General features: G+C 48.3%; 1 protein-coding gene across 5 annotated transcripts in view; it reads right to left on the bottom strand.

Annotated features, from left to right (window-relative positions):
* Nucleotides 1-24,845, bottom strand: part of CEP72 (centrosomal protein 72) — a 35,835-nt gene extending 10,990 nt beyond the window's left edge. Inside the window, exons 1-9 of one of the 5 annotated variants that reach the window (XR_005786677.1) lie at nt 20,861-21,558; nt 19,523-19,650; nt 18,431-18,623; nt 16,621-16,729; nt 8,529-8,707; nt 7,029-7,211; nt 4,263-4,564; nt 1,988-2,129; nt 720-916 (exon numbers count right to left, since the gene is read on the bottom strand). Coding sequence is in view for 4 of the 5 variants with exons in the window: in XM_040462401.1 (XP_040318335.1) it covers nt 720-916; nt 1,988-2,129; nt 4,263-4,564; nt 7,029-7,211; nt 8,529-8,707; nt 16,621-16,729; nt 18,431-18,623; nt 19,523-19,650; nt 20,861-20,945 (1,518 nt within the window). In the remaining variant the exon portion in view is untranslated. Of the gene's footprint in view, nt 1-719; nt 917-1,987; nt 2,130-4,262; nt 4,565-7,028; nt 7,212-8,528; nt 8,708-16,620; nt 16,730-18,430; nt 18,624-19,522; nt 19,651-20,860; nt 21,559-24,615; nt 24,687-24,741 lie in introns of those variants that run through there. The other 4 variants (XM_040462402.1, XM_040462404.1, XM_040462403.1 and 1 more) reach the window with 4 other exon arrangements.
* Between the last annotated feature and the right edge of the window lie 793 nt (nt 24,846-25,638).

Here is a 25,638-nt window from a genome sequence, read left to right as displayed (position 1 = left end):
TTCGAATTCTCTATTTATTTCTGCTCTGATGCTTACAATTTCTTTCTTTTTTTCTGTTGCTAACTTTGGGTTTAGTTTGCTTTTCTTTTTCTAGTTCCCTGAGGTGTAAAGTTAGGTTGTTGAGATCTTTCTTCTTTTTTAACATAGGCATTTGTGTGTAACGGTCTTACACGGTGAGGTTAGGAAGGGCGGGGGCAGCCCTGCCCAGCCAGGAGTCTTGGGCTCGGGCGCTGGGGTGGAAGCTGTACTGGCTCTACCTGCCCTTGGGTGCCACCTGGTGGACAAAGTCCATCCGGTCCAAAAGCAAGCACGTCGTGGGCCTGTGCTGACTGATGCAGGCAGGACAGCAGCAGGGACCCCGGGCTCACCCAGCTAACTGGAGCCTCTCTCGCCAGTGGTCCCCAGTGGTCAGGGTGCCCAAGCCAGGGAGCACCAGGGCCACAAAAACTCCACCTCAAGCCCAGCTCCATGTGTGCTCTCTTGTGCAGGACAGGCAGGGCTAGGACGTTGAGGCTAGGACAGGATGCTGTCATCCACAAAGCCCTGCTGTGTAGGGCTCGGGAACCATGTAGGGAGTTGGGGGGTGGGGAGGCTGGCGGGGGAGGGGACCCCTGCCCCTGTGGCCTGACAACAGCCAAGGGGAAACGCATCCCCAAGCAAGGCCTCCACCCCACGAAGAGGGGTGATTGAACAGAGACGACGCCAAGGGCGTGGCTCACCATCTCCTTCCGCATGTTGCTGAGTTCCGACGCCACCTCACTCATCCTCATGCTGTACTGCTGCTGCTGTTCAGCAAGGAGCTTTTGCAAAGATCTCTTTTCCACAGTAAGGAAGCTAATTTCTTCACTCACGGCTGCTGAGATGTCCTGAGCTGCTGTAAACTCTTGCATCGATGATAAAATCTGTCTTGCCTGAGCTAGGAGTAAAAATCAAATGATATTGTGGCAGTTACGTTGAAAACACGAAGAATAAGCAGAACGTGTCCAGCACATCTGGAGTAACACAAACTCTCAACTGGCAAAAGGACACGGACGCCAGCGACACCACCTCCCTCAGGTGTCTGCACACCCATCCACTCACAGGTGGGATGGGAGGCGGGGACACAGGAAGAGTTTTATTCTAAAGCAAAGGTGCCCCTGAAGAGAAGGCCACGACTGGACAGTGTGCCTGGACGTCCCAGTGGCCTGCCACGCTCTCTTCCATGGCACTGCCTGCTCCTGCTCCTGCTCCTAGCCTGGGAGCAAGTGGGTAAGATTTACAGGATCAGGATCCAGGGGCTCCAGCATCCTGGGCAGTCCTGATTCTAGAAGCTCCAGGGCCATGATACCAAGCACATAGCTCAGCTCCGGGCAGGGTCCAGGGTCTGCAGGAAGGACGAGCGAGCTCCTGCCCCAACTGAGACCCTGAAGGCCACACACTGGGCTGCGGGAGAAAGACACAGTAACCACCCCAGGGTGTGGCGTCTCACTCTCTGGATGAAGGGCACCCCGTGTGCTCCTGCACCCAGGCACAAGCAGAAGCAAAGCCAAGCCCTCCCTGGGAAGTGACCACCCTCCTGGGCCTCATCCTCAGTGAAAGCTCAGCAAATCCAGGGCCCTGCACAAAAGAGCACACGTTCGGAGGGCCGGAAGGAGACGGCACAGCTTTGTGATCTCTCCAAACCTTCACATAAACCAGAGCAACAAGAACCCAACATGTGAACAGCACCTCCAACAGAACCAGGTGACGATGCAGAGTACCAGTAGGAAAACCAACAGCCACAGTCCTGCACGACACCCCTCGTGCCTCACACCTCATGGAAGTCCCGAGCCGCTTCAAGAGGGCGTCAGGATGCTCCATGCAGTGCGGCAGGGACAGTGACAGCCAATGGGGAGGGTCCAGCAAGGTGCAGGGCTCAGAACCCAGCAGGCAAATAGCACCTGCAAACAGAATGCTGCCCGGAGGGCGGCCCAAGTACGGGTCTGAGCGGACCGTCCTCCTGACTCACCGCGGAACACCTCGTTGCCGTGCAGGGACTTGCAGCCGCCCCAGTACCTGTCCACCAGGTCGAGGAGCGCCTCCAGGAGCACCGCTTCCAGGCCAGCCTTCTTCCCGGGTGGCGGAGCTGAGTACAGGTTGGCAGGAGACACCTGCCACGGAGACAAAGCCATGATGCTGAGATGCCAAAATCAGTGGTTACTGTGTGAAGCAAAGCCTCTGACGCCAGCATGCCTCATGCTGATGCCCTTGTCCTGCAGAGGTGTGCACGATGGGGCTGTCCAAACATCACAATGCTACAGGGGTGGCACATGGGGATCCCTTTCCTGCCCCCCGCCCCCCGGACGTGTGGCATCCTCATACCGGGAGGAACAGCTAAAGGACGCGCTAGCAGGTGTCACACCAAGTATGTCAGTCATGAGACCCACATCATAATTTAAGCTCTAAGGCTGTGGGAACCCCAGTCCCACAATGGCCTGTCCTGGGCCCTCCTGAACCAGTGCACAGGGACTCCTGGAGGCTGCAGACCCTTTAGAGTCAGTCTCGGCCTGAACGGTCCCCCAAATGTATGAGGCCACATGCCAGACCAGACGGAGGTCAGGCCAGGACGATGTGGGCAGAAGACGGCCAGGCAAAACCACCAAGACTCCACCCAGGGCCTGGCCACATCAGTGCCGCGTCAGCAACCACATCAACAGCTCTCCTTTCCTCGTTAGAAATTACGTCACCAATTTTAAACAATTACCAAAGAAAAGGGAGATGGTTCTGCCCTCCTGCCCACTTTCCAAGCGTCTGGGCGTTTGGGGAGGGAGGGAATAGAAGCCTGCATCTGTCTCTGGGCTGATGGCCAGAGCCAAGACACGGGCTGGTCTCAGGTGTCCAGGAAGAGCCGGGACATGGGCTGGGCTCAGGTCCCGCCACCACCGCCCACCCCAGGTCCACCAGGGACAGGGCCTGGTGAGCGAGCACTGCACTGACCAAGGTCACACTGGGGGAGGGGCAGCGTGAAAATGCCAAGGCCTGGCTGCTCACCCCAAAAAGCTAAGGGTAAGAGCATATAGCCCTGGTGAGTGTCTGGCACCAACACTTCCATCCTCCATCAAACTATCTGGACACCTGTCCTCAGGCACAGGTGACAGAGCCCATGTCCCCGGTGCACTCACTCAGGCTTCTGTCTCCTACCTGAGGAGCACAGGGCAGTGTCCTCTGCGAGAGGCCGATCACCGTGAGGTCCCAGCCCCTCGGTGAGTGCATGAGCTCTCTGGATGAAGCTTCGCACCTGGCGCTGTCCATCCTTGGTGAGCGAGGCCAGGCCTCCAGGGGGCAGGAAAGGCCCGGGCCTGTTCCCCACTCAAGCAAATCCTCATTTCTCTTCCTTCTCTCAGTCCGACAGTGAGAGACTGGCCATATAAACAAACAGTGGCCGCATCCTGTGTGAGAGTGGCCCTCTGACCCAAGACCTGCAGCGACCGGCCCAGAAGCCAGCCCCTCATGTGTGGCAACCAGCCAGGAGGCCAAACTGTGACCCCTGTAATGGTCAGCCCAGCAGGCAGAATTTGATCAGTTAAGTGACAGCTCCCCTAACTTTTTTTCCCTCTTTGCAACTCAGGACCGACCACAGGAAGCCAGATCATTTCCCTAACCAAGCAGCATCTTGTCCCTCACTCTGCTGCACCCTCTCTCTCCCCTGGCCCAGACCCCCTCCACTGTGACGCTCTCCCACTCTCCCGACTGTCTGGGTTTGTCTGGCAGACCAGCAACAGGGCAGACCCCCTTGCCACAGCCCGTGCCCGCCCAACGTCTGCCCCAGTTCCCACAACTTTGTGCCTCTATCTCCAACAAAGCCAGTGACAAAGGCAACAGAGTCATCACCCATGTGGCTCTGGGTCATTTGCAGGGTGGCAGAACCCTCAGTCCCTACCCAGGGCCAAGTCCTTTGGAAAACCACAGGATGCACGTCCAGGACACCCTCACAACAGGGCCATTGGGGGCTCCTGGCCAAGATGATGGGTTCCGCCTCTAAGACAAGCACCCTTGCCAAAAAGCAGAGCACAACTGCCCCTCAACTGTGCCCACATTCCAGCCTCAAAGCACGGAGCATGGCAGAAAGTGGTGGGAAGCCTGGGAGTATATTTCCACCAGATCAAAAGGTAGCAAATGCTGGAGAGAAGCACGTGTAGAAGTTTCTCCAGCTGGGAGCCAGTGAGCACAGGGAAGGGAGAGGGGGCACACAGGCCTGGCAGCCCCCACCTCTCCATCCGGTCCTGCTCACCTCTCCCACTCACCTCTCCGGTGCCACTCACGCTGGGGGGCCTCTCCTCTTCGGGCTCCAACACCGCTGAGTGAGGAAAGGTCCTTATACTCCTGCCCTCCGAGCCACTCTGCCTGCTCAGACTCTCCTCAGGGCTCGAGGGCACACTGGGCCTCTCTGGGCAGTGCAGACATTCCTGGTCTGCAGGTGCCTGAGATCTCCCACCAGGCATTCTTCGCTTCCTGTACTTTTCAGGAGCAGGCAACGGATTCAATACCTTTTGGGCTGACAAACTTGACTTCTGAGAAAGGGTAGACTCCTCAATGTCTGTGGAATCTGTAAAGGAGAGCGGAAGAGAGCCCTCAGCAGACCAAGTTCTCTGGCCTCAGTGACCAGTACCGTAATTTAAAAAGGTGTGTGTGCACGCATATGTGTGTATGTGCACGCGCACAAATATGGAAAATCCACCCAAAAGTGATAAAACTGAGCTAATAACTTTAACAAATCAATCAACCAACTACTATGTTCCTGACAAAATCACGTATGAGAAAAAGAAGTGAGTAAAAACTTAGAATCTGGGAATTACAGAGGACTGAACAATTTGCCCCTGTAGCAGACTTTGTTAACATGTCAGTCCCTGAGACCCTCCCTGCCACTGGGACGGCCACTGGGCCACGTCCCTGAAGCGGGCTTTCACCAAGCACTGCCCGGCACCGGGAGGAGACGAAGGCTCTCCCTGGCCCCTCAGGCCCCCGTGTGCTGCAGACAGGGCCTTGCTCCGTGGGCAGGCTCTCCCTGCATCCCCTCCCTGCTGCCATCTCGAGGCACCACAGCACCGAGCTCTGCCTGGACTCTGGACTCTGCACGCCAGCCTGGCTCCTCAGGCCCCACGGCCACACCCATCTCACCAGGCCACCCTCCAGCCCAGGCCTCTCCTCTGGGCTCTTGCTGCTGCGTTCTCGCGTGGCATCGACAGCTCCAAGGCTCCTCGGGCTCACCAAGCCAAGGACTTCCCTAGCGAACCTGTGCCTCAAGTGCTCACGACCTGAGGAGACAACAGTCATCCAGCTGCTGGGTCAGAGGTCACCAGCGCTCTGCTCCCTGAGCAACACGTCCATTGCTGAACCTCCCCAAGTCTGCCTGACCGCTGCCTCTTGCTGGGACTGGTCTGCCATACCCTCTGGGGCAGACCCTCCCGTGCACCCTCTACAACCCAAACACACAGCAGCCACTCACACCACCTCCCCCCACCCCTGCCCCAGGGACAGACACAGCCCAAGTGCTGCCGTGCCACCTCACCTCAACCTGTGACCTGTGCTCTTCCTTCTCCCCTTCCAGCCCACCGCCTCTGCATGAGCCCACTCTCCTAAAACGCACGGTGGAGTCTGTCCACCAGGGATCAGCAGAGCAAGTCACAGTGGGGGTAAAGTCAAGTCTGAGTGCCTCAAGGATACAGAAGATGGAAAGACTGAGAAACTGTTCTGGGTCATAGGAGTCTGAGGAGATGTGACAATTAGATATGCTCTGTGCACCTGGACAAAATCCTGGACTGGAAAAAAAACAAAACATCAATGGAACATTTAGTGAAACATGAACAGAGTCTATGGGTTAAGTGGCAGGTCTGTGGTAAGGTTCATGTCCCATTCTGCAGAGTTAATGCTCGTTATCCAGGAGAGTGTCGTTGCACTTAGGAAACCACACTAGAGTGGTTAAGAGTGACAGGATACCCTTCCCCGAGAAGGTTCCAGAAAGGCCGACGACAGCCTATGTGCACACATACATATGCGTATACGTCCCTACGTTACATACGTACATAAGCACGTGTGCCCGCGCAAAGATGCACACACATATATACCATACACACATACATGGTGGGGAGGGGAGGGGAACAACCGAACAAATGTGGTAAATGCAAACTCTGGGGGCATCTGGACAAAGCAGACATGAACCTTCATTGTTCTGTCATGGCAGCTTTTCTGTGGTCACTCTGTGAAAGTTCACAGGGACTACACATCAAGAGAGGCCAGAACATCAAGCACATGGTCTTTGTGAATAGAGGTAAAATAAGGAGCGCTGACAACGTGGCGTCCCGTGCCCCACACACCCCACGGCACCACCGTGAGGCCTCAGGGGTAAAAGCAGCCGGTCTGCCATGTTTCGTTAGGCAGCGGCCACAGGCAAGCCAGGCACGTCACCGGCACGACCTGCTGGCTTCGAAAGGCCCCACAAACAAACCTCAGGAATGTGCCTGGTTTGCTCATATTGGGAGGTTTTCTGACAACTTTGCCACACACGTGCATACAACACTCCCAATTTACTTCTTTTCTTTTTTTTTTTTCTTTTTTTTTTGAGAGAGCGAGAGTGCAAGCAGGGCAGAGGGGGAAAGAGGGAGAGAATCCCAAGTAGGTTCCATGCTCAGTACAGAGCCAGATGCGGGGCTTGATCCATGACCCCGGGATAGCGACCTGAGCCGAAATCAAGAGGTGGATGCTTAACTGACTGAGTCGCCCAGGTGCCCCTCATTGTAATTTTTAAAATGTAGCTACAGTCGTAACCTGGACCCCTGTATTCAGAAGATGTGTATGTGTGTATAGATAGACGGGCCAGGTACTTAGCGACTAGACTCTACAACACGGATCCGCTACACGTTTCAGTGTAGGAGATTCTCTCCTAAGACATCTCAGAGAGCTCCACAAACACACAAATATATCGAAGACAGGAGGAGAGATTTCACAGGGACAGCACACGGTGAAAACAGGCACCGCCAAGGAGCTGACAGAGGGCGCGTGACACTGCTTACCTGGGCGTGGGGCAAAGCGTGTGTGCAGCCCACACTGCGGTGGGAGCTCCCCACAGTACTGGTTCTGAGGCCTCTCTTCTGAGCCACCCCCTCGAGAGCTGCTTCTCCTCTTCTCGTGGCCTTTCTTTATGGAATCCCCACACTGGTACTGTACTGACTGGGGACTCAACAGGTGCCTGGATTCTATTTTATTAAAAAACATTTTAGAAGCTTTATTTCATCAGAAATGACATTTTAACCTTATGACAGTGTATGATAGCTACAGAGTACACAGTTAAATAAGAAAAAGGTGACTGAGCAGCCAACCCTGCAGTGACAGCAGCAGGTGCCGCAGACGCCTGAGCTCAGCACTTACTGCACAGCTGGTACCGGTACAAAGACTCGACAACCAACAGAACACCACACAGAATCTAGAAAGAGACTCGAGTCGGCTGAGTTAACAGATGTGCCATGGTAGTGAGAAGACGGTTTCTTCACAAGCACGGGGTGGACAAAGATTTCTTTACGGGACACCAAAAAGCACAAACCATATAAAAAACAGAATTGACAGGCAGACTCCACTGAGAACTTCTGCTCTTCCAAGCACGTTAGGCAAAGAAACGGCAAGCCACAGAACAGGAGAAGTCTGCGGTGCCTGCATCTGAGAAAGGGCTTGTACGAAAAAAGCCACAGAGAACGAGCTCTTATGACCTGGCACTAAGAAGCGAAAAATGGGAGGGGAAGAGGCTGGAACAGAAGTGTCTCAGCAGACAAGTGGCCCTGAAAACCTGCCCATCAGAGTCCTCAGGAAAGCACGTGTTAGAACCATAAGGAACACCACCGCGCTGCCTGAGGAGCCGGAACTGACAAGACTGACAACACGGAGCCGGCGAGGACACCCAATGGGCAGATGTCCTCCGCCAGCAGGTGAGTCCTGGGGTTTCAGCCCCAACTGATGCCTCAACCTATTGCCGTCTTCGTGAAAAGCTCTCAGAAACTCCTAACGGGAAAAGAAGCAGAGCCACAGCACGGACACAAGCCCTGGTGGAAAACAGAGGCCCTGAGCAAAGCCCTTGAAGAAACTCACATGCTATAAAGACTTCACAACACCCTCGTCCGGTCTAAAGTTCTGAACCTGGCAGCCTGAGCGCTCAGTGTCTCCTAAGCTAAGGGAACACCCACTCATGGTACAGACGGACAGTAGTCTCACCAGCCACAGGACACTCTACCCCCCTGTCTACTTTGACCTTTTGGGTCTCCTGTGTAGTTGAAGTCGATCTGAGGAAGGACACAATTTCCACAACCACGCCGTAGAACTATACGCTCAATTATACTGATATTTTCTGTCAGAAGTCTATAATCCAAACTACTGGTATTTACAAGTTCACAAAGCCTTCATGAAGATTCTGTACTTAAAGGTGAGTTTTCTGGAAAGCACAACTGTGTGTCTGGAAGCCAGTAATTACCAGAACCCCGCAACAGGCTGGCCCACTGGGCCTTGGTGGTAGAGTAGCGGCCTACCTTGGGAACCAGGGAGGTTGGCCTCTCGCCCCCTCTGGATGGAGCTTGTGCTCCTGGGAGGGTTGCTCAAGTCCCACTCGCACTCAGCAATGAGGTTCAGGACCGCCTCATCATCTGTGTCCATTACCAAGCATTTCTTGGCCGAGGGATCAGCGCACGTGGCCCTAGAGTGGCGTGGTCTGCAAGGAAAAGCAAACTCAGTGCTGTCGTTCAAGCCAGCATCATGCTCCAGCCCACGCAGACCCTGTGAAGGAAGATGCGTGCTCTATCAGCGGGGCCACAAGGTCTCTGGGGAGGAGCTGGTGCACTGAAGAAAATGGCTCTGGGTGCCTCTATTGCAGAAGTCAGCACAGGGCTTCCCAGGATGCTGGGTGATGAAAAGAAGGTCATGTGATGTCTCCATGGCATCCCAACATCCCAGTCAAGTCTGTTCAAGAATGAAAGTTCCAGAAAGCTCCTGTTCTGAAATCCCCTAGTGTGTTCTCCTCCTAGCATATCCATGATGTGATGCATTTGATCAAGAAAGTTAAAGCGAATGGTATTTGAAATTTCTATTTTTACATTAAGTGAAAACCTCTCCACACTGACTGAATATGAGGTGTTTTAGATACGACATACCTACCAATGGTGACCCCCCCCCGCACGTGAAGGTGAACACACATGAAGGGAATTCATTTCCAACAAGGCAGCTTATGAAATCTCTTCAAGATAATAATCACTTACTATGAACACTGACTCTGTGATATCTGATCATACTTTAAAAAGTTAATACTGTTCACTATTTTCTGAGAGTTTTCCAGCTCACTGCAGAGGGAAGGGGTCTTGGGTTCTTTTTCTGGTCTGCCCACAGAAACCTGACACCTGACACACTTCTGCCTTGGGGGTCTCCACGTCACCTATGGATCACAGGGTTCCACTAGGTCACCTATAAGACCCTCTGAGCTCTAAACGCCATAACAGTTCAGTCTCTAGATGGTCAAGGACTAGATAAGCTACAGAATATTGCTGGAAAAAATTAAAGACATAAATAAGTGGAAAGACACCCCATCTTCATGGACTGGAAGATTTAACATTGTTAAAATGTCACTAGTCCCCAAAACAACCTACAGAACCAGTGCAATCCCTATCAAAATCCCAGTGACGTTTTTTGCAGAAATGGAAAAAACACATCATAAAATGCATCTGGGACCTCAAGGGACGCCAAATGGCCAAACAATCTTGAAAAAGAAGAGTAAGCATTAGAACTGATATAGCAGAATTGCTAACATTACCAGACTAGGCTTTAAAACAACTGCAAGTAATAATACTGAGGTCTAATGAAGAAAGCAGACAATATACAAGAACATGTGGGAAATTTAAGCAGAGAGCTGGAAATTCTCTAAGAATCAAAAAGACATACTAGAGACCAAAGAAGAGAAATGAAGAAGCCTCTGACGGGCTCATCAGAAGTCTGGACACAGCCAAGGGAAGAGTGTCTGAGCCCAAGGATAGCTCAAAAGAATCCTCCAAAACTGAAAAACAAAGAAAAAGATTGAAAAAACCCAGAAGAGAATACTCAAGAAATGAGGGACAAACCACAAAAGGTGTAACACATGCTTCTTGAGAACATCAGAAAGAGAAGAGAAAAAAGGAACAGAGAAAATATTTAAAGTCTGAAAATTTCTGTAAATTAATGTCAGACACCAAACCACAGATCCAGGAAGCTCAGAGAACGCTGGCAGAGTAAACAACCAAAAATTTACATCAAGGAATATCGTATTCAAACTGGAAAAAAAAAAAAATCAAAGAAAAAGTAAAAAAAGGCTGAAATAAGGCAAAGGGAAAAACACTTTATGTATAGAGCAAGAAATATAGGAATTACATCTGGCTTCTCCTCAGACACCACACAAGCAGCAAAAGAGTGAAGCATTTCAACTGTTGAGAGAAAAAGCTACCAGCCCAGAATTTGGTAACCTGCAAGATTATCCTTCAAAAGTGGAGGAGAAATAAAGACTTCCTCAGATAAACAGAAGCTGCAATGTGTTGCCAGTAGACTTACCGTGTGAGAAATGTTAGAAGAAGTTCTTTAGAGAAAAGAATGATGCAGGTCAGAAACTCAGATCTACATAGAAAGGAAGGGCACTGGGGCACCTGGGTGGCTCAGTCGGTTGAGCATCCGACTTTGGCTCAGGTCATGATCTCACGGTCCGTGGGTTCGAGCCCCATGTTGGGCTCTGTGCTGACAGCTCAGAGCCTGGAGCCTGTTTCAGATTCTGTGTCTCCTTTTCTCTCTGCCCCTCCCCAACTCACGCTCTATCTCTTTCTCTCCCTCTCTCTCTCTCAAAAATAAATAAGCATTAAAAAAAAGAAAGGAAGAGGACTGATCTAACAGATGAAAGTCTGAAGTACCAGCAACAATGTAGTATCTGATTATGGATGCCCACGTATTACATGCAGTTATAGCTTATTCATCAATGAAATCAATGATGGCACCGATACAAGGGACAGGAGGGTGGAGTTAAGAATGTTTTGTTAGCATGAGGTATTTCCACTGCCCGGGAAGCAGTGCAGTGTTACTTGAAAGAGGACTTGGACTAGCTGTAAAGGTCTACTTCATACTCTAGGGCAACCACTAAAAAAGCAAAAATATAACTGAGATGCTAACAAAGGAGAGAAAATAGAATCGTGTAACATGCTTGTTTAGAAGCACAAAAGGAAGAAACAAAGCAGAACAGGAACAGAGAAAACAGGAATGAATACGGTAGATATGAATCCAACTGTATCAATAACCACTTTAAACATCAATGGTCTAAACGTTCCAATTAAGAGAGATTCAACAAGGATCAAAAAACAAGATCCAACTATATGCTGTCTACAAGAAACCCATTTTAAATATAAAGGCATATATGGATCAAAAGTAAAGGGACAATGACAATGACAAATACATCATCCTGATGCTACCAGAGAGAATGCAGGAACAGCTACATTAATTTCAGATGGAGCTGACGTCAAAGCAAGGAAAGTTACAGGGATACAAGGGGCATTACATAAAGATAAGGGATCAATTCTACAAGAGGAATTTAAAGCCCTTAACCTGTATACACCTAACAACAGAGCATCAAAATACATGAGACAAAAACTGACAGAACTACAAGGAGAAATAGATGAGTCCACCACCACAGCCGGAGACTCCAGCACTCCTATATCAGAAATGGACAGACCTGGCAGGCAGAAAATCAGTAAGGACACAGCTGAAGTCAACAGTACCATCAATCAACTGGATATACCGACGTCTATAGACCACGTCATCCAACAACAGCAGAATTACACATTCTTCTCAAGCTTCTATTCAACTTAGATAAATCACACTGCGAGCCATAAAACAAACCTTCACAAATTTAAAAGAGGAGAATTCATAGAGTATCTGCTCTCAGACTACCAGTAATTGATAACAGGAAGAAAAATGGAAAATCCTAAATACTTGGGAGATTAAAGAGTAAATTCCTGGGGCGCCTGGACAGCTCAGTCAGTTAAGTGTCCAATTCTTGATTTCAGCTCAGGTCATGATCTCACAGTTCATGAGTTCGAGCTCTGTGCCAGGCTCTGCACGGACAGCATGGAGCCTGCTTGGGATTCTCTGTCTTCCCTCTCTCTGCCTCTCCCCTGCATGCAATCGATCTCTCTGGCTCTCTCAAAAATAAAAATTTAAAAAAACATAATAAGGAGCAAACTCCTAAATAATGTATGACATGAGTCAAAAAAGAAATCTCCAGAGAAATTTAAAAATATTTCAAATTCAATGAAAATACACCTTATCAAAATTTGTGGGATGCAGTGAAAGCAATACTTAGAATGAAATTCACAGCATTGAATGCATATATTAGAAAAATAGTAAAATCTAAAATCAATAATCTAACCTTCCACCTTAGGAAATTAGACAAAGAGCCAATTAAATCCAAAGAAAGCAGAAGAAAAGAAATAATAAAAATCAGAGAAATCAGTGATACTGAAAACAGGAAATCAACACAGAAGAATCAACAAAAACCAAAAGTTAGTTCTTCAAAGAGATCAATAAAATTGAAAAACCTCAATACCAGGTTAATTAAGAAAAAAAAAAAAGAGAGACAAATTACTAATGTCAGAAGTGAAAGAGGGGTCACAATGACAGACCCCATGGACATCAAAAGGATAATAAAGGAATACTATGAAGAACTCTATACCCACAAATTTGATAATCTAATCAGACCAGTTCCTGGAAACGTACTAATCTAACAAAATTCACACAAGGAGAAATGGATAACCTGAATGGACATATATATTAAAGACACAAAATCAATAATTAATAGTCCTCTGAAACTAGGTTCAGATGGGTTCACTGGTGAATTCCACCAAACATTTAAAGAAAAAAAAACTATAGCAATTCTCTATAATCTCTTCCAGAAGACAGATGCAGACAGAATACTTCCTAACTTATTCTATGTGGCCAGCCTTATTTTAATATGCAAGAAAACTATAGACCAATATCTCTCATGAATACAGATGCAAAAATCCTCAACAAAATATTAGCAAACTGTATCCAACAATGTATAAAAAAAATTAACTCACCACAACCAAGTGGGATTTATTCCAGATATGCAAGGCTAGGTCAACATTTGAACATTAATGCAATCATCAACAGACTAAAAAAGAAAACTCATATGCTCATATCAATAGATACAGAAAAAGCATTTGACAAAACCCACATCCATTCCTGATGAAAATGATGAGCAAACTACAAATAGAGGGAACTCCTCGACTGGATAAAGAACATCTACAAAAACCTGCAGCTAACATCCCCCTTAATGGTGAGAAACTAGATGCTTCTTTGCTAAGATCAGAACAAGGAAAGGTGTCCCCTCTCATTCCTTCTTTTAAACATCATATTGGAAGTCCCACTAATGCAATAAGAAAAGGAAATAAAATATATACAGATTGAGAAGGAAGAGATAAAGTTTTCTCTGTTCACAGACACATGATTGTCTATAGAAAATCCCAAAGAATCAACCAAAAACAAGAAAGGAAAAAACCTCCTGGATCTAACAAGTGGTTATACAGCAAGGCTGCAAAATACAAGGAGTTATAAGTTGCATTGTATTCCCTGCCACCCCCCGCCCCCCTCCCCCCGCCACCAAAAGATATGAAGTCCCAATACCCTATACCTCAGAACATGACCTTATTTGGAAATGGGGTCTTTACAGAGGTAATCAAGTTAATAGGAGATTGGGGTGGGCCCTAATCCAACCCGACTGGTATCTTTTGGGGAAACTGGGACACAGAAACAAACATGCAAAAGGGGAGATTACATGAAAAGACACAGGGAGAAGAGCCATATAAAGAGGACTGGAGAGATACATCTGCAAGACAAGGAACACCAAAGATTTCCAGCAAACCATCAGAAGCCAGAAGAACCACGAGAATCATGGGATAGATTCTCCCTTACAGCCTCCACAAAGACTCAAGTCACCAATACCTTGATTTCAGACTTCTACCCTTAACAACTGTGAAACAACAAATTTCTGTTATTTTAAGCCACCCCGTTTGTGGTACTTTTACATCAGCTCTAGGAAACTAATGCATAAGGTTAATATACAAAAGTCAACCACTTACTACATACCAGTAATGAACAACTGGAATCTGAAATGAAAAAAAGGCAGTGCCATTTACAATAGCATCAAAAAAATGACATATCAAATATAATCTAACAAAACATGTACAAGATCTGTTTGAGGAAAGCTACAAACCTCTGATAAATGAAATCAAAGAACTAAATGAATGGACATTCTATGCTCACAGAGAGGAAGACTCAATATTGTCAAGGTGTCAGCTCTCCCCAGCTCAATCTACAGATTCAATGCAATCCCAGTCAAAATCTCAACAAACCGATAGTTTACACGGAAAAGCAAGAGACCCAGGAAAACGAACAAAATACTGAAGGAGAACAAAGTTAGAGGTCTGACACTACCAGACTCCTAATCTCACATGGACAAAGGGGCTAGGAAACTCTTTTTGTAACAGCCACCAGACCCATTCATGAGTCTCCATCTTTATAACTTAATCACCTCTCAGAGGCCCGACCTCCTAACACAGTCATCTAGGGGTTAGGATTTCAACACATGAATTGGGGGGGGGGGGGGGGGCCCACAAACATCCAGACCACTACACAGGGTACTGGGAGCAGCTGTCTACACAGTAATTAATCTAGTTTTAATGGGGAAGTGAGGAGAAGATGGCGACAGTGTAGGTATCTGAGGGAACAGGAGACCCCAAGGATTTGGAATCGATCTTGAGAAATCAGAACAGAAACTGGCAAAATATGGCCCACAAGGTCAAATCTAACCCATTGCCTATTTTTGTAAATAAAGTTTTATTGGAACACAGTCATCCATTTAAATATTGCCTATAGCTGCTTTCATGCTACAAAGGCAGAGTTCAAAAGTTGAGGAAGAGATCATATGGTCGGTCCACAGAACCAAAAATATTCACTCTCCGGCCCTTTTCAAAAAAGAATTGGTAACCCCTACATTACAAGAATTTAGGGATGAGCTAAAGCATATAATGCAAGAAAAAGAAAACCACTAAAAGCTTCAGACAAAACAAAATGGTGTACAAGATCATGTAATTTCTAGCACATTATAAGCAATGTAAACACAGTGTATTGATTTTTGCCCTTTAAAATCAACCCACAGGGGTGCCTGGGTGGCTCAGTCGGGAGTCTGACTTCAGCTCAGGTCACATCTCGTGGTTTGTAGGTTCGAGCCCCACGTCGGGCTCTGTGTGCTGATAGCTCAGAGCCTGGAGCCTGCTTTGGATTCTGTGTCTCCCTTTCTCTCTGCCCCTCCCCTGCTTACACTCTGTCTCGCTCTCTCTCAAAAATAAAGAGACATTAAAAAATTTTTTTTTAAAAAATCAACCCACAAACCCCGAAGACATTTTATGGTCTCAGGACACATTTAAGTACTACCAACCATCACAGTGTACGTTAAACGCAGCAATGCAGCCGCGGGGAGGTGGCACAGATGTGGGGCACGGGCAGGCATTGGATCCCACTCCCACGGCACAACTACATATGGCACCGCCAGCACTGACCACAGAGAACATGGGAAGGATCGTACTCCACAGGCCGTGAGCACTGGGGTTGGGGAGGAAGGGGCTGTGACAGTCAGCAGTCAGCTACCGCTTAAAGTGCTCACACGCATAAAAGGTGGTGTGTTTGTACTGTCTGGAGATGAGAAAGTAACTCAAGTAGGAAACAACCACGAAAGTAAGCAGTGGCTGCCTCTGAGGGACAGGCCAAGGAGGAGATAAATGCTGTGACTTCCTATCGCTACTTGACTTTACATGTTACTACTTTATTTTTTTTTAATTATTTATTTATTTATTTTTTACATTTTTAAATTTATTTTTAAGGGAGAGACAGAGCACAAGTGGGGAACAGGCAGAGAAAGAGACAGAGGGAGAAACAGTATCCAAAGCAGGCTCCAGGCTCTGAGCTGTCAGCACAGAGCCCGACGTGGGGCTCGAACCCACAAACCGTGAGATCATGACCCAAGCCGAAGTTGGATGCTCAACCGACTGAGCCACCCAGGCGACCCTACATGTTACTACTTTAATAAACATTTTTTTTTCAACGTTTATTTATTTTGGGGACAGAGAGAGACAGAGCATGAACGGGCGAGGGGCAGAGAGAGAGGGAGACACAGAATCGGAAACAGGCTCCAGGCTCTGAGCCATCAGCCCAGAGCCCGACGCGGGGCTCGAACTCACGGACCGCGAGATAGTGACCTGGCTGAAGTCGGACGCCCAACCGACTGCGCCACCCAGGCGCCCCAATAAACATTTTAATATTATAAAATAAATATGGAAAACGTGGACAACGGGGGAGAAATCCCCCGTCCCACCACCATTTCCTTGAGCCCCCGTTGGTACCTGAGCATTTCTTCTTTCCTCCTTTGCACGTCTGCCCTTGAAGTGGCAATCAGCACACAAAGAAGCTCCTATCTTTTAGGTAAACATTCTATCAACAGGCAAGTCTGAACAGCTTCTCTCAATGTTCAAATACCACTTTTGTTCATACCTTCCAACTCTTAAAACAGCTGGGAAGCTCTGCTTTGAGTCCAGTGATTCCTCTGATGCAAAATGCAACTGGGATGCTTTCCGCTCGCTCTCTCTCACGGGACGATCATCTAGGGAGAAGATGCCAGAGAACTAGCAACCACCACCAAGAAGCAGGTGACAGGCCCCCAACGACCCAGCCCCACAGGGGCACCTCCTAGCAGCCTTGAAGCACATCACCCTTCCCTTGGGAATGAAGGTGTCCCCGTCACCCACCCTGCAGCACACTGCACGGGACCAGCACTGCCACCCCTGGCTCAGGGACCTTCCATCCCCTGGGGCCAGTCCTGCCACAAGCATCCCCTGTTAAGTACTGGGTAGACCCAGTAAAGGAATGCTGGGCTCTGGTGGCTACACTTGGTTTCCCAGATGACAACTACCGATTCCAAGAGGGTCGGCCTCCTCCCGTAAAGCTACTCCTCAGACACTACTGTGGAGGCCGGCTGCTGCCCGTGGGAAAAGAAATACACATGCAAGTTGACACACAGGCACGTCTTTCTCGGCACGTCTACCTCCTTTCTATGCATGTTCTCAGTGCTGGATGAGGTTCTGGAACCACACTGAGCACACCTGAGATGTCTCCGTGGATGAGAATCCTGAACATGCTGAAGAGTGAATGTGGTGGCTGTGTGTCTGGGCCTAGGGTGTGCATCCTCAGATCCAGAGTTTCAACTGTCCCCACACATGAGCCCTGAGCCCCAGAAGGCCTCTGCTCACTTGTTACTGCTGGGTCTTCCCCCAGAAAACCTGAGAGTCAGATGGTTCCCAATACTAAAAGTCAATGCTGTGCAACTTTTCACACATCCTACCACAGAACTAACGTCACAAATGGTTAAATTCCAAAGCTGCTTCCCAAAGAGCATTTAATGGAGGCACACCCCAACTGCCCCTCAGCCTCACCAAGCAGTGCACTGGCCCTCAGGATTGAGGATGCACTGTCATCACTGGGGACACAGAACAACACTGCCCTTCAAGCAGACATTCCCACACCCCCAATACCCAGCACTTAGCTCCCTTCATGGAGGAGGAGGATTGAGCATACAAGGCTCCTTCTCCTTCTTCATGCTCCGCGTGCCCTGGTGCTCACACTCCAGATCTCTCACTGGAGGTGCAACACGGGGAGCATCAGCAGTGCCACCGGCGAGAACGCTCATGGCAAAGACAACTCCTGGTAGCCGGGCAGGTGGGTGGGAAGGTGCCGCTATGGATGGCTTCCCCAAGCATGAACCTCCCAGCTGGTATGACCACTGGGCACCCTGGGAGCTCTGCCTGCAAGCCTGACACAAAGATCTGTTTCTTTTAGGGACATGGGCTACTAAGCCAGTGGGTAGCTACACCTGCCAACAGGACCTCACACTCTCCCATCGCTATCACCTGGGGGAGGGGAGGGCACACGAACCTCTCTTCCTACAACTTTCTAGGCAGATGTGAAACAAGGTAAAGTCCAACCGCCTGGCTGAGCCTGAGATGAAGCCCAGGGAGTCACACACAGAAATGGCACCGGATGTTCAGAGAACACGTCCAAGCCAATCACCTAGAAAGTGGAGGGCCAGAAAGGGACAGAGCAGCCTGGCCCACACCTCTGCTCATGGCCCCCCCGGCAGGTGTCTGTGGCCAGAGTTCCTGGCCATCCCCCCAGGCAGCGCTCCCACAAGACTCACGCTGAGAGACACAGGGACTCCACCAGGGGAGTAGAAAGTCAACTTCTGAGAGCACAGAACACCTATTAGGGCTCCCATGAGCAAGGGTGTGAGCACAGCTGTGGAGCCTACCCAGCTGCCTGAGCTTCGGGAGCATGTGCACGACAAAAAGGCGGTAATCAGACTCGTTCTTCACCACAGGGTTCAGCCGGAAGTCCACGTCTGTAAGCTCCGTCAAGGCGTGGAGCTGAAGCACTTCGGCTAACGAGGAGATGCAGTTGTAGTAGAGACTGAGGCTTTCCAGCGCAGTCAGGTACTGAATGCCCTGCCAACGGGGCAGAATGCAGCATTAGTTTATGCTTTGAAAAATAAACAATACGAACCAACACCAACCTAACAGAGGCACCCGCAAGCGACCACATGCCACTGCCAGGAGGAGCACAAAGACGGAAGGCGCCCCGTGCCGTGCAGGTTCGGGATGCCACGTCTGCAGCAGCGCAGACCGCGGAGGACAGCCCGTATCTGCGGAGTTCTCACAACTTCATTCAATCCGCACACAACCCCGCACACTAAGAACTGTTACTGCTCCAATTCTACAGATTAGAAAACAGCCCGGGGAGGTTGAACAAGGGGCCGGCCCCGGGTGTGATCTGGACTGAAACTCCCAGGTGACGCCAACCAGGCTCCAAGCGCTCTCTATAACGTGAGGCAGAAGCCTCCTCTCCAGGAAGTCGTGGGCAGTGTTTACACAATCCCCCCCCCCCCCCCCCGCCACCACCTGGGTGATTTCTCACTCCCTCACCAGGACCAAGGGCTTCCCAGGATGCCCTGCACACACGGCACTGCCACTTAAGGGTCTGAGGCCAGATGTGAATTGCAGAATGTGGATGGAAAAAAACACAGCTGAGACAGGGATGGACAGTGACCAGCCCACAAACACTAGTCTTTCGGGCCTTATTTTATTGCCTTTAAAGATACAGCTGTCTTCATCGGAGACATGAGTTTCAGTTGTCAAAGTAGTTTAAAGGTGTAATGAGATGTGTATGAAATCTACAGGTCATAACGAACACAAGAAAAAACGCAATATTGCAACTGTTGTTAAGTGTACAGTCTACATACATTATAAGCAAAGTTATAAAACATACTGCATTGTTACTATAAATGTACTTTCCACTGCTACTGACAGCAATAAAATTTCTTTCAAGAAAAAAACCTAAAACTTACCTGTAGACTCACCAAGGAGTTGCGTGAGAGGTCTAAAGATTTTAGGCCAGTTAAGTTCATCAAAGAATTTCCTAGGTGAGTAATCTTTTCTTGGTAAGTTCCAGGAATAGATAATGACTGAAGTTCAGCTAAGAATAGAAAAATCATGAGATTTTCACCTTCCTTTTCAGTGAAAATTTATTACTGTAATAAGAATGAGCTACAGCAGGGTCGCCTGGGTGGCTCAGCCAGTTAAGCGGCCGACTTCAGCTCAGGTCATGATCTCACGGTCCGTGAATTCGAGCCCCGAGTCAGGTTCCGTGCTGACAGGCCAGAGCCTGGAGCCTGCTTCGGATTCTGTGTCTGTCTGTCTGTCTGTCTCTCAAAAATAAAAAAAACATTAAAAAAAAAAATTTAAAAAAAAAAAAAGAATGAGCTACAGCAACCTCAGAATCTGAAAAGTCACAAGAACAATGTAACTCCAAGTCTGAGTACTGATACTACAGGAGAAATGCATGCAAGCTTCCAGCTCACGTTTATCTCCAAAATGCCTCCATGCCCACGCATGCCCTGCTCCCCACCCCCCTGCTTCTCCCCTCAGACACTCTCCCACCAGGAATATCTTCCCAACTGGGCCCCCACTTCGACTTGTGGCTGCTTCACTCTGTCACCTGTGGAGCCCCCATGCAGGGATCACAATTTGAAAACCAATGGTGAGCTAACGTGACAACTCCCTGCCAGTTACATGCAAGGGCACAGTGTGTGCTCTATGCACCATACGCCTCTGCGTGCCATTAAATGAATGGCAGCCATTAAATGAACGTTGCTACAAAAATAAGTTTCTGTGATCAAAAAGACAGTTTGGGTTTGAGCACACCAGTACTTTCCCAGGAAGAATTATGTTTTAAAACACATCTTAATTAAATTTAAAATTGATTTGTGGGCTTCCATTTCCAGACAAGACAGAGTAGACCCATTTCACCCTACTCCTACTCAGGTACTACACCTAAGTGCCTGGAAAACAATATATGAAACAAGCACCAGACAAATCTGGAGGGTGGGGAACAGAAGGCCAACTGTTTAGGGACCTCAAGAAAACAGTCCAGCAGTGAGGGCCCTGTGCTGGTTTGGGGTCCTTTTTGTCTCCCATATGTCCCAATATGAGTGCCAAAGAAGCTGGTGACACACAGACACCATGGACACTGACTGAAAAGTAAGGATAAGCCTGCTGCCCGTGGTAGAAGGACCAGGAAGGGGCAGTGGTGGAGGAAGGACTCCTGAAATCAGCCCCACTCTAGCTCAAGAGCCAGCAAAAAAAAAAAAAAAAAAAAACCACCACCAAAAAAACACACCACACACCTGACCTTGCACAGTGGCCAGCCCTGGGACAGACTGAGAGGATGCTGGTTACCACCTGGGTTGCAAGGAGGCGGCCCACAGCCATCTACAGAGGCTGCGTGTGTGACAGGAGCCTGGCCACTACCTTAGGAACAAGGCAGCGCCCGCTCAGTGCCAATAATGTGTAACAAGATTCAAATAAGAAACAAGTCTCTCAATACCCAAAATGTCCATGACACAAGAAAAAAATGACCAAAACCTGAAAAAATCTCAATTTAAATAGAAAAACAATCAACACCAACACTGACAGGGCAGAATTATTTAACAAGAATTTTAAAGCAATACTTTAATGAACAATTATGAACACTCCTGAAACAAACGATAAGATAGGAAGTCTTGGCAAAAAAACCCCATAAGATATAAAGAAGAAAAAAATAGGAATTTCAGAAACATAAAATACAATAACCAAAACAAAAGTACCACACAGAAGCAGCTCAGTAACAGCATGGAGATAACAAAAGAAAAAATTCAAAGAGTGAATGCAAAGATAGACTGGTCAAAATTGTCCTATCTGACCAGCAGAGAGAAAAGAGACTTAAAAAAGAGGAGAAAGAAAGAATGAATGAACAGAGCCTCAGGGGCCCATGGAAAAAGAAACCTAACATTCCTGTCATGAGTCCCCATGCAGTCCCAATTAGAGTTCCAAGAAGAGAATGATAGTATGACTAAGAAGAAAAATGTTTAGCAATTACAGAAATAATGGCTGAAAACTTACCAAATTTGGCAAAAGACATAAAGCTATATATTCAAGAAGCTGAGAAAACCCCAAACAGAATAAAGACAAAAAAAAAAAAAAAAAAAAAAGCCATGCCCAGATACATCAGAAATAAACTTCTACAATCTAAAAACAGTGGAAGAGGGGCATCTGAGTGGCTCAGTTGGTTAAGTGTCCAACTTCAGCTCAGGTCATGATCTCGTGGTTTGTGAGTTCAAGCCCCACATCAGGCTCTGTGCTGACAGCTGTGTCTCCCTCTCTCTCTGCCCCTCCCCTGCTCACGCTCAGTCTCTCTCAAAAATAAATAAATATTAAAAAAAATTAAAAACAATGAAAGCATCTTGAAAACAGCCAGAAAGAAAAGGCATTACCCATAGAGAAAAAACAACTCACAAAGCAGGTGGTTATCCTTCAGAACCAAGGAGGCCTGAAGGAAGGAGAGCCACATTTTCCATGTGCTGAAAGAAAAGAACTTTCAACCATGAAACCTGTACCCAGCAAAAACAATCTTAGGTACTGAAGTGAAATAAAGATATTTTCAAATGAAGAAACACAGAGAGAATCTGTCATGAGGACACCTGCCCTAAGGCAACTGCTACAGAAAATTCTTCAAATAAATAGGAAGGATGAAAGAAGAAAACCTAGGTCATCAGAAATGAAGGAATAATGAAACAGGTAAGCATGTAAGTAAAAATGTTTCCTCCTGAGTTATTTACAATTTTGGATGACTGTAAAAGAAAAAAGTGATTAATGTGGTTCTCAAGGTATGCAAAGAAAATATTTAAGGTCACTAAATTATAAAGGATAATAAAACCAAAGGACACATTGGGTAAGGTTTCTACATTTCACTGGAAGGGGTAAAATGTCCACACAAGTAGACGGTGTTAAATTACATAATACATTGTAACTTATAGAGCAACCACTAAAAATAGGTATACAAAGAGATATGCTCAAAAATATAATAGAGAAGTCAAAATGGAACACTAAAAAAATACTCAAACGGCAGAAGACAGGAACAGGGAAGGAACAGAAAACAAATAATAAAATGGCATACTTCCGACTATCCTATATTAACAATTCCATTAAATGTAAATGGTCTAAATACACTAGAAAAAAGAGATTGGCAGAGTAAATAAAAATGAACCAACTATAAGCTGCCTATAAGAACCTCACTGCAAATATAATGATATAGATAAGTTTAAAGATTACACAGTAAATAGAAGGGAAAGATATGCCCTGCAAACACTAATCAAAAGTAAGCTGCAGTGGCTACACTACATGCCTCAACAAAGAAAATCATCAGGGACAAAGAGCAACAGCACATATGTTACAAGGGTCACGTCAAACCCTAAATATGTAGGCACAGTGTCAAAACATATGAAGGGAAACAGAGAAATCAACAATTACGGTTATGGACTTCAACACTTCCCTCCCAGTAACTAATACAATCACTAGACAGAAAATCAACAAAGATACAGAAGAACTAAACCTCATCATCAGCCAACAGGGTCTAATTGATATTCACATAATACTCCACCCAACAACTTTCTTTTCAGGTGCACTTGGAACATTCACCAATATAAACCAGATCCTGGACCCAAAACAAACCTCAACAAATTTAAAAGAATTAAAATCATAGAGTATGTACTCTCACCATAATGGAATCACACTAGAATCAATAAAAGAAGGGGAAAAAAGGAAAATCTCCAAACACACAATGAGAAAACACACCCCCAAGCAATCCACAGGTCAAAGAGAAGTCGTCTCCAGGAAAACCTTTAATGCACTGTACTTAATGAAAATGAACATATAACAAAATTTGTGAATGCAGCTAAAGCTGTGCTTAGAGGAAAACTTCTGTCACTAAATTATAAAGTATAAAATCAGTAATCTAAACTCTCACCTCAAGAATCTACAAGAGAAAACTAAATGCAAAGTGAGCAGACAAAAGGAAATAATAAAGAACAGAATCAATAAAATTTGAAACTAGGAAACAATGGAGAAAAACCCACCAAACCAAAAGCTGACTCACTGAAAAGGTTAATACAATCGACAAACCTTTACCAAGTCTAAAATCGAAGACAGAAATGACCAATATCAAGAATGGAAGAAGGGTTACCACCACAGACCCCAAAAACATTTAAGAGGCTGGTAAGGGAGTAAACAACTCTACACACATAAGTTCAACAACTTCTAGAAAACAATCAATTTTACAAATCCCAACCATAACTCACCCAAGAAGAAACTGATAATAAGGATAGTTTTACAACAGACAGAGAAACTGAATGTATAATTTAAAAGCTTCAAATATAGGGGCGCCTGGGCGGCTGAGATCATGAGCTGGGGGTTTGTGAGCTCCAGCCCCTATGGGGCACACTGCTGTCAGTGCAGAGCCTGCTTCTGATCCTCTGTCCCTCTCCCTCCCCCCCTCAGAAAGAAACATTAAAAAAAAAAAAAAAAAAAAAAAACTTCAAAGCTTATATGGTTTCAGAGAGCACCAAATCTACACAAACTCTTCTAGAATGCACATGAGGAAGCAACACTTCCCAACGTATTTCAGGTGCTCAGCTTTACCTTGATGCCAAAACCAGAGAAAAACAGGACAAAAAGAAAACCAGCGACCAATGTCCCCCATGAATATACACACAAAACTCTGCAGCACAGAGAGATGGGAGACCAGAACTCAGGGGACAATTGTGCAACAGGGGCGGAGGGCACGTCTTCCCAGGAATGAAGACCGCAGGTTCAAGGTTTTATTAAAAGCCAACCTGGAACCGCCTTATTTATGGGTGAAAGAATGCCCCTCCACCCCACTCGGGCCCCGCGCCCCACTCGGCCCCCCCTCCCCCCCGGGGGGGCCCCCCGCCCCACTGGGGCCCCCCTCGACCCCACTGGGGTCCCCCGCCCCACTCCGGGCCCCACCCCACTCGGGCTCCGCGCCCCACTCGGCCCCCCCGGCCCCACTCGGGTCCCCTCGCTCCCACCCCATTTTCCCCACCACCTCACACCCGCCTTCGACGGTTCAGGAAGACGCGGTCCGGGTGCCGCGTCTCTGGCCGGACCCCGTCCGCCGACCCCGCGGCGGGAAGCTCGCGCCCCCAGCCTGCCCGCCGTCACCGCCACGCACACAGGTCGCGGTGAGGCGCCAGGCCGCTCTTCTCCCGGATCTTCTCTTCACACAGCACCAGCCACGGACCCGCAGGCGCCATACTTTCAAACGGCACGCACCTGTGTCCGCGCCTGCGCAGTGGGGCCGCCGCGGAGCCGCGAGGGGCGGGGCGAGGGGCGGGGCGAGGTGATTCGGGCCTCCATCTCTGAGCTCACCTGCTCTGCCCTCGCTGAGAGCAGTGCCCTCCCCAGGAAAGCCTACCAGGCCGTGGGGAGCCTAACCCACCGGGAGACCCCGCACGTAGGGTCACTCGGAGGCGGCCGGTGACATCTGGGGTCCGAGCTTGTGGCTCTCCCTCTGACCCGGAGGTTCGTGGCCTGTCAGTCCCTCTAGGGCCTTTGAGCGTCAGGAGGAGCACTTGAGATCTGCAGGGTTTAGGGAAGACTCGGCCCCATCTGCCCCAACCAGCCAGAACCGTGGAGTCACCCTCTTCTCCATCTCCTGGTATATGGGACCACCTCTGCTGCCCCTCGCCCCAGATGTGACCGGCTCCTTGGCAAGGTCACGTGGCATGTCACTGCCCGGGGGGTGGTGGTGTAGGGCGGTGTACACAGGGTGGTGGGGTACAGGCTACCGCATCTCTGCTAAGCAGAGCAGAGCTTCCAACCTCGCGCACTGGGCCCTTGTGCTGCCGAGTCATTTACTGAGACTGGCGAACACTCGGTAATACTTCGGGCTTGTCCTGGGACTCTGACACAGGTCCCATTCCAGGTACTGCCCGCGCTCCCCTCTCTACGGGTTTGGGCACATCCCAGGGCCAGGGTGTGGTCACCGCACCAGGTCCGCTGAGGGGGACTTTGTGCAGGCAAGACACTGACAAACAGCGAACCCACGTCCTGCTTCAGAAGCGAAGAA

Source organism: Herpailurus yagouaroundi, unplaced genomic scaffold (assembly GCF_014898765.1).
Source record: "Herpailurus yagouaroundi ecotype Mexico unplaced genomic scaffold, PumYag 321, whole genome shotgun sequence".
Classification (NCBI taxonomy): domain Eukaryota; kingdom Metazoa; phylum Chordata; class Mammalia; order Carnivora; family Felidae; genus Herpailurus; species Herpailurus yagouaroundi.
This window is presented reverse-complemented; position numbering and strand designations above follow the sequence as displayed.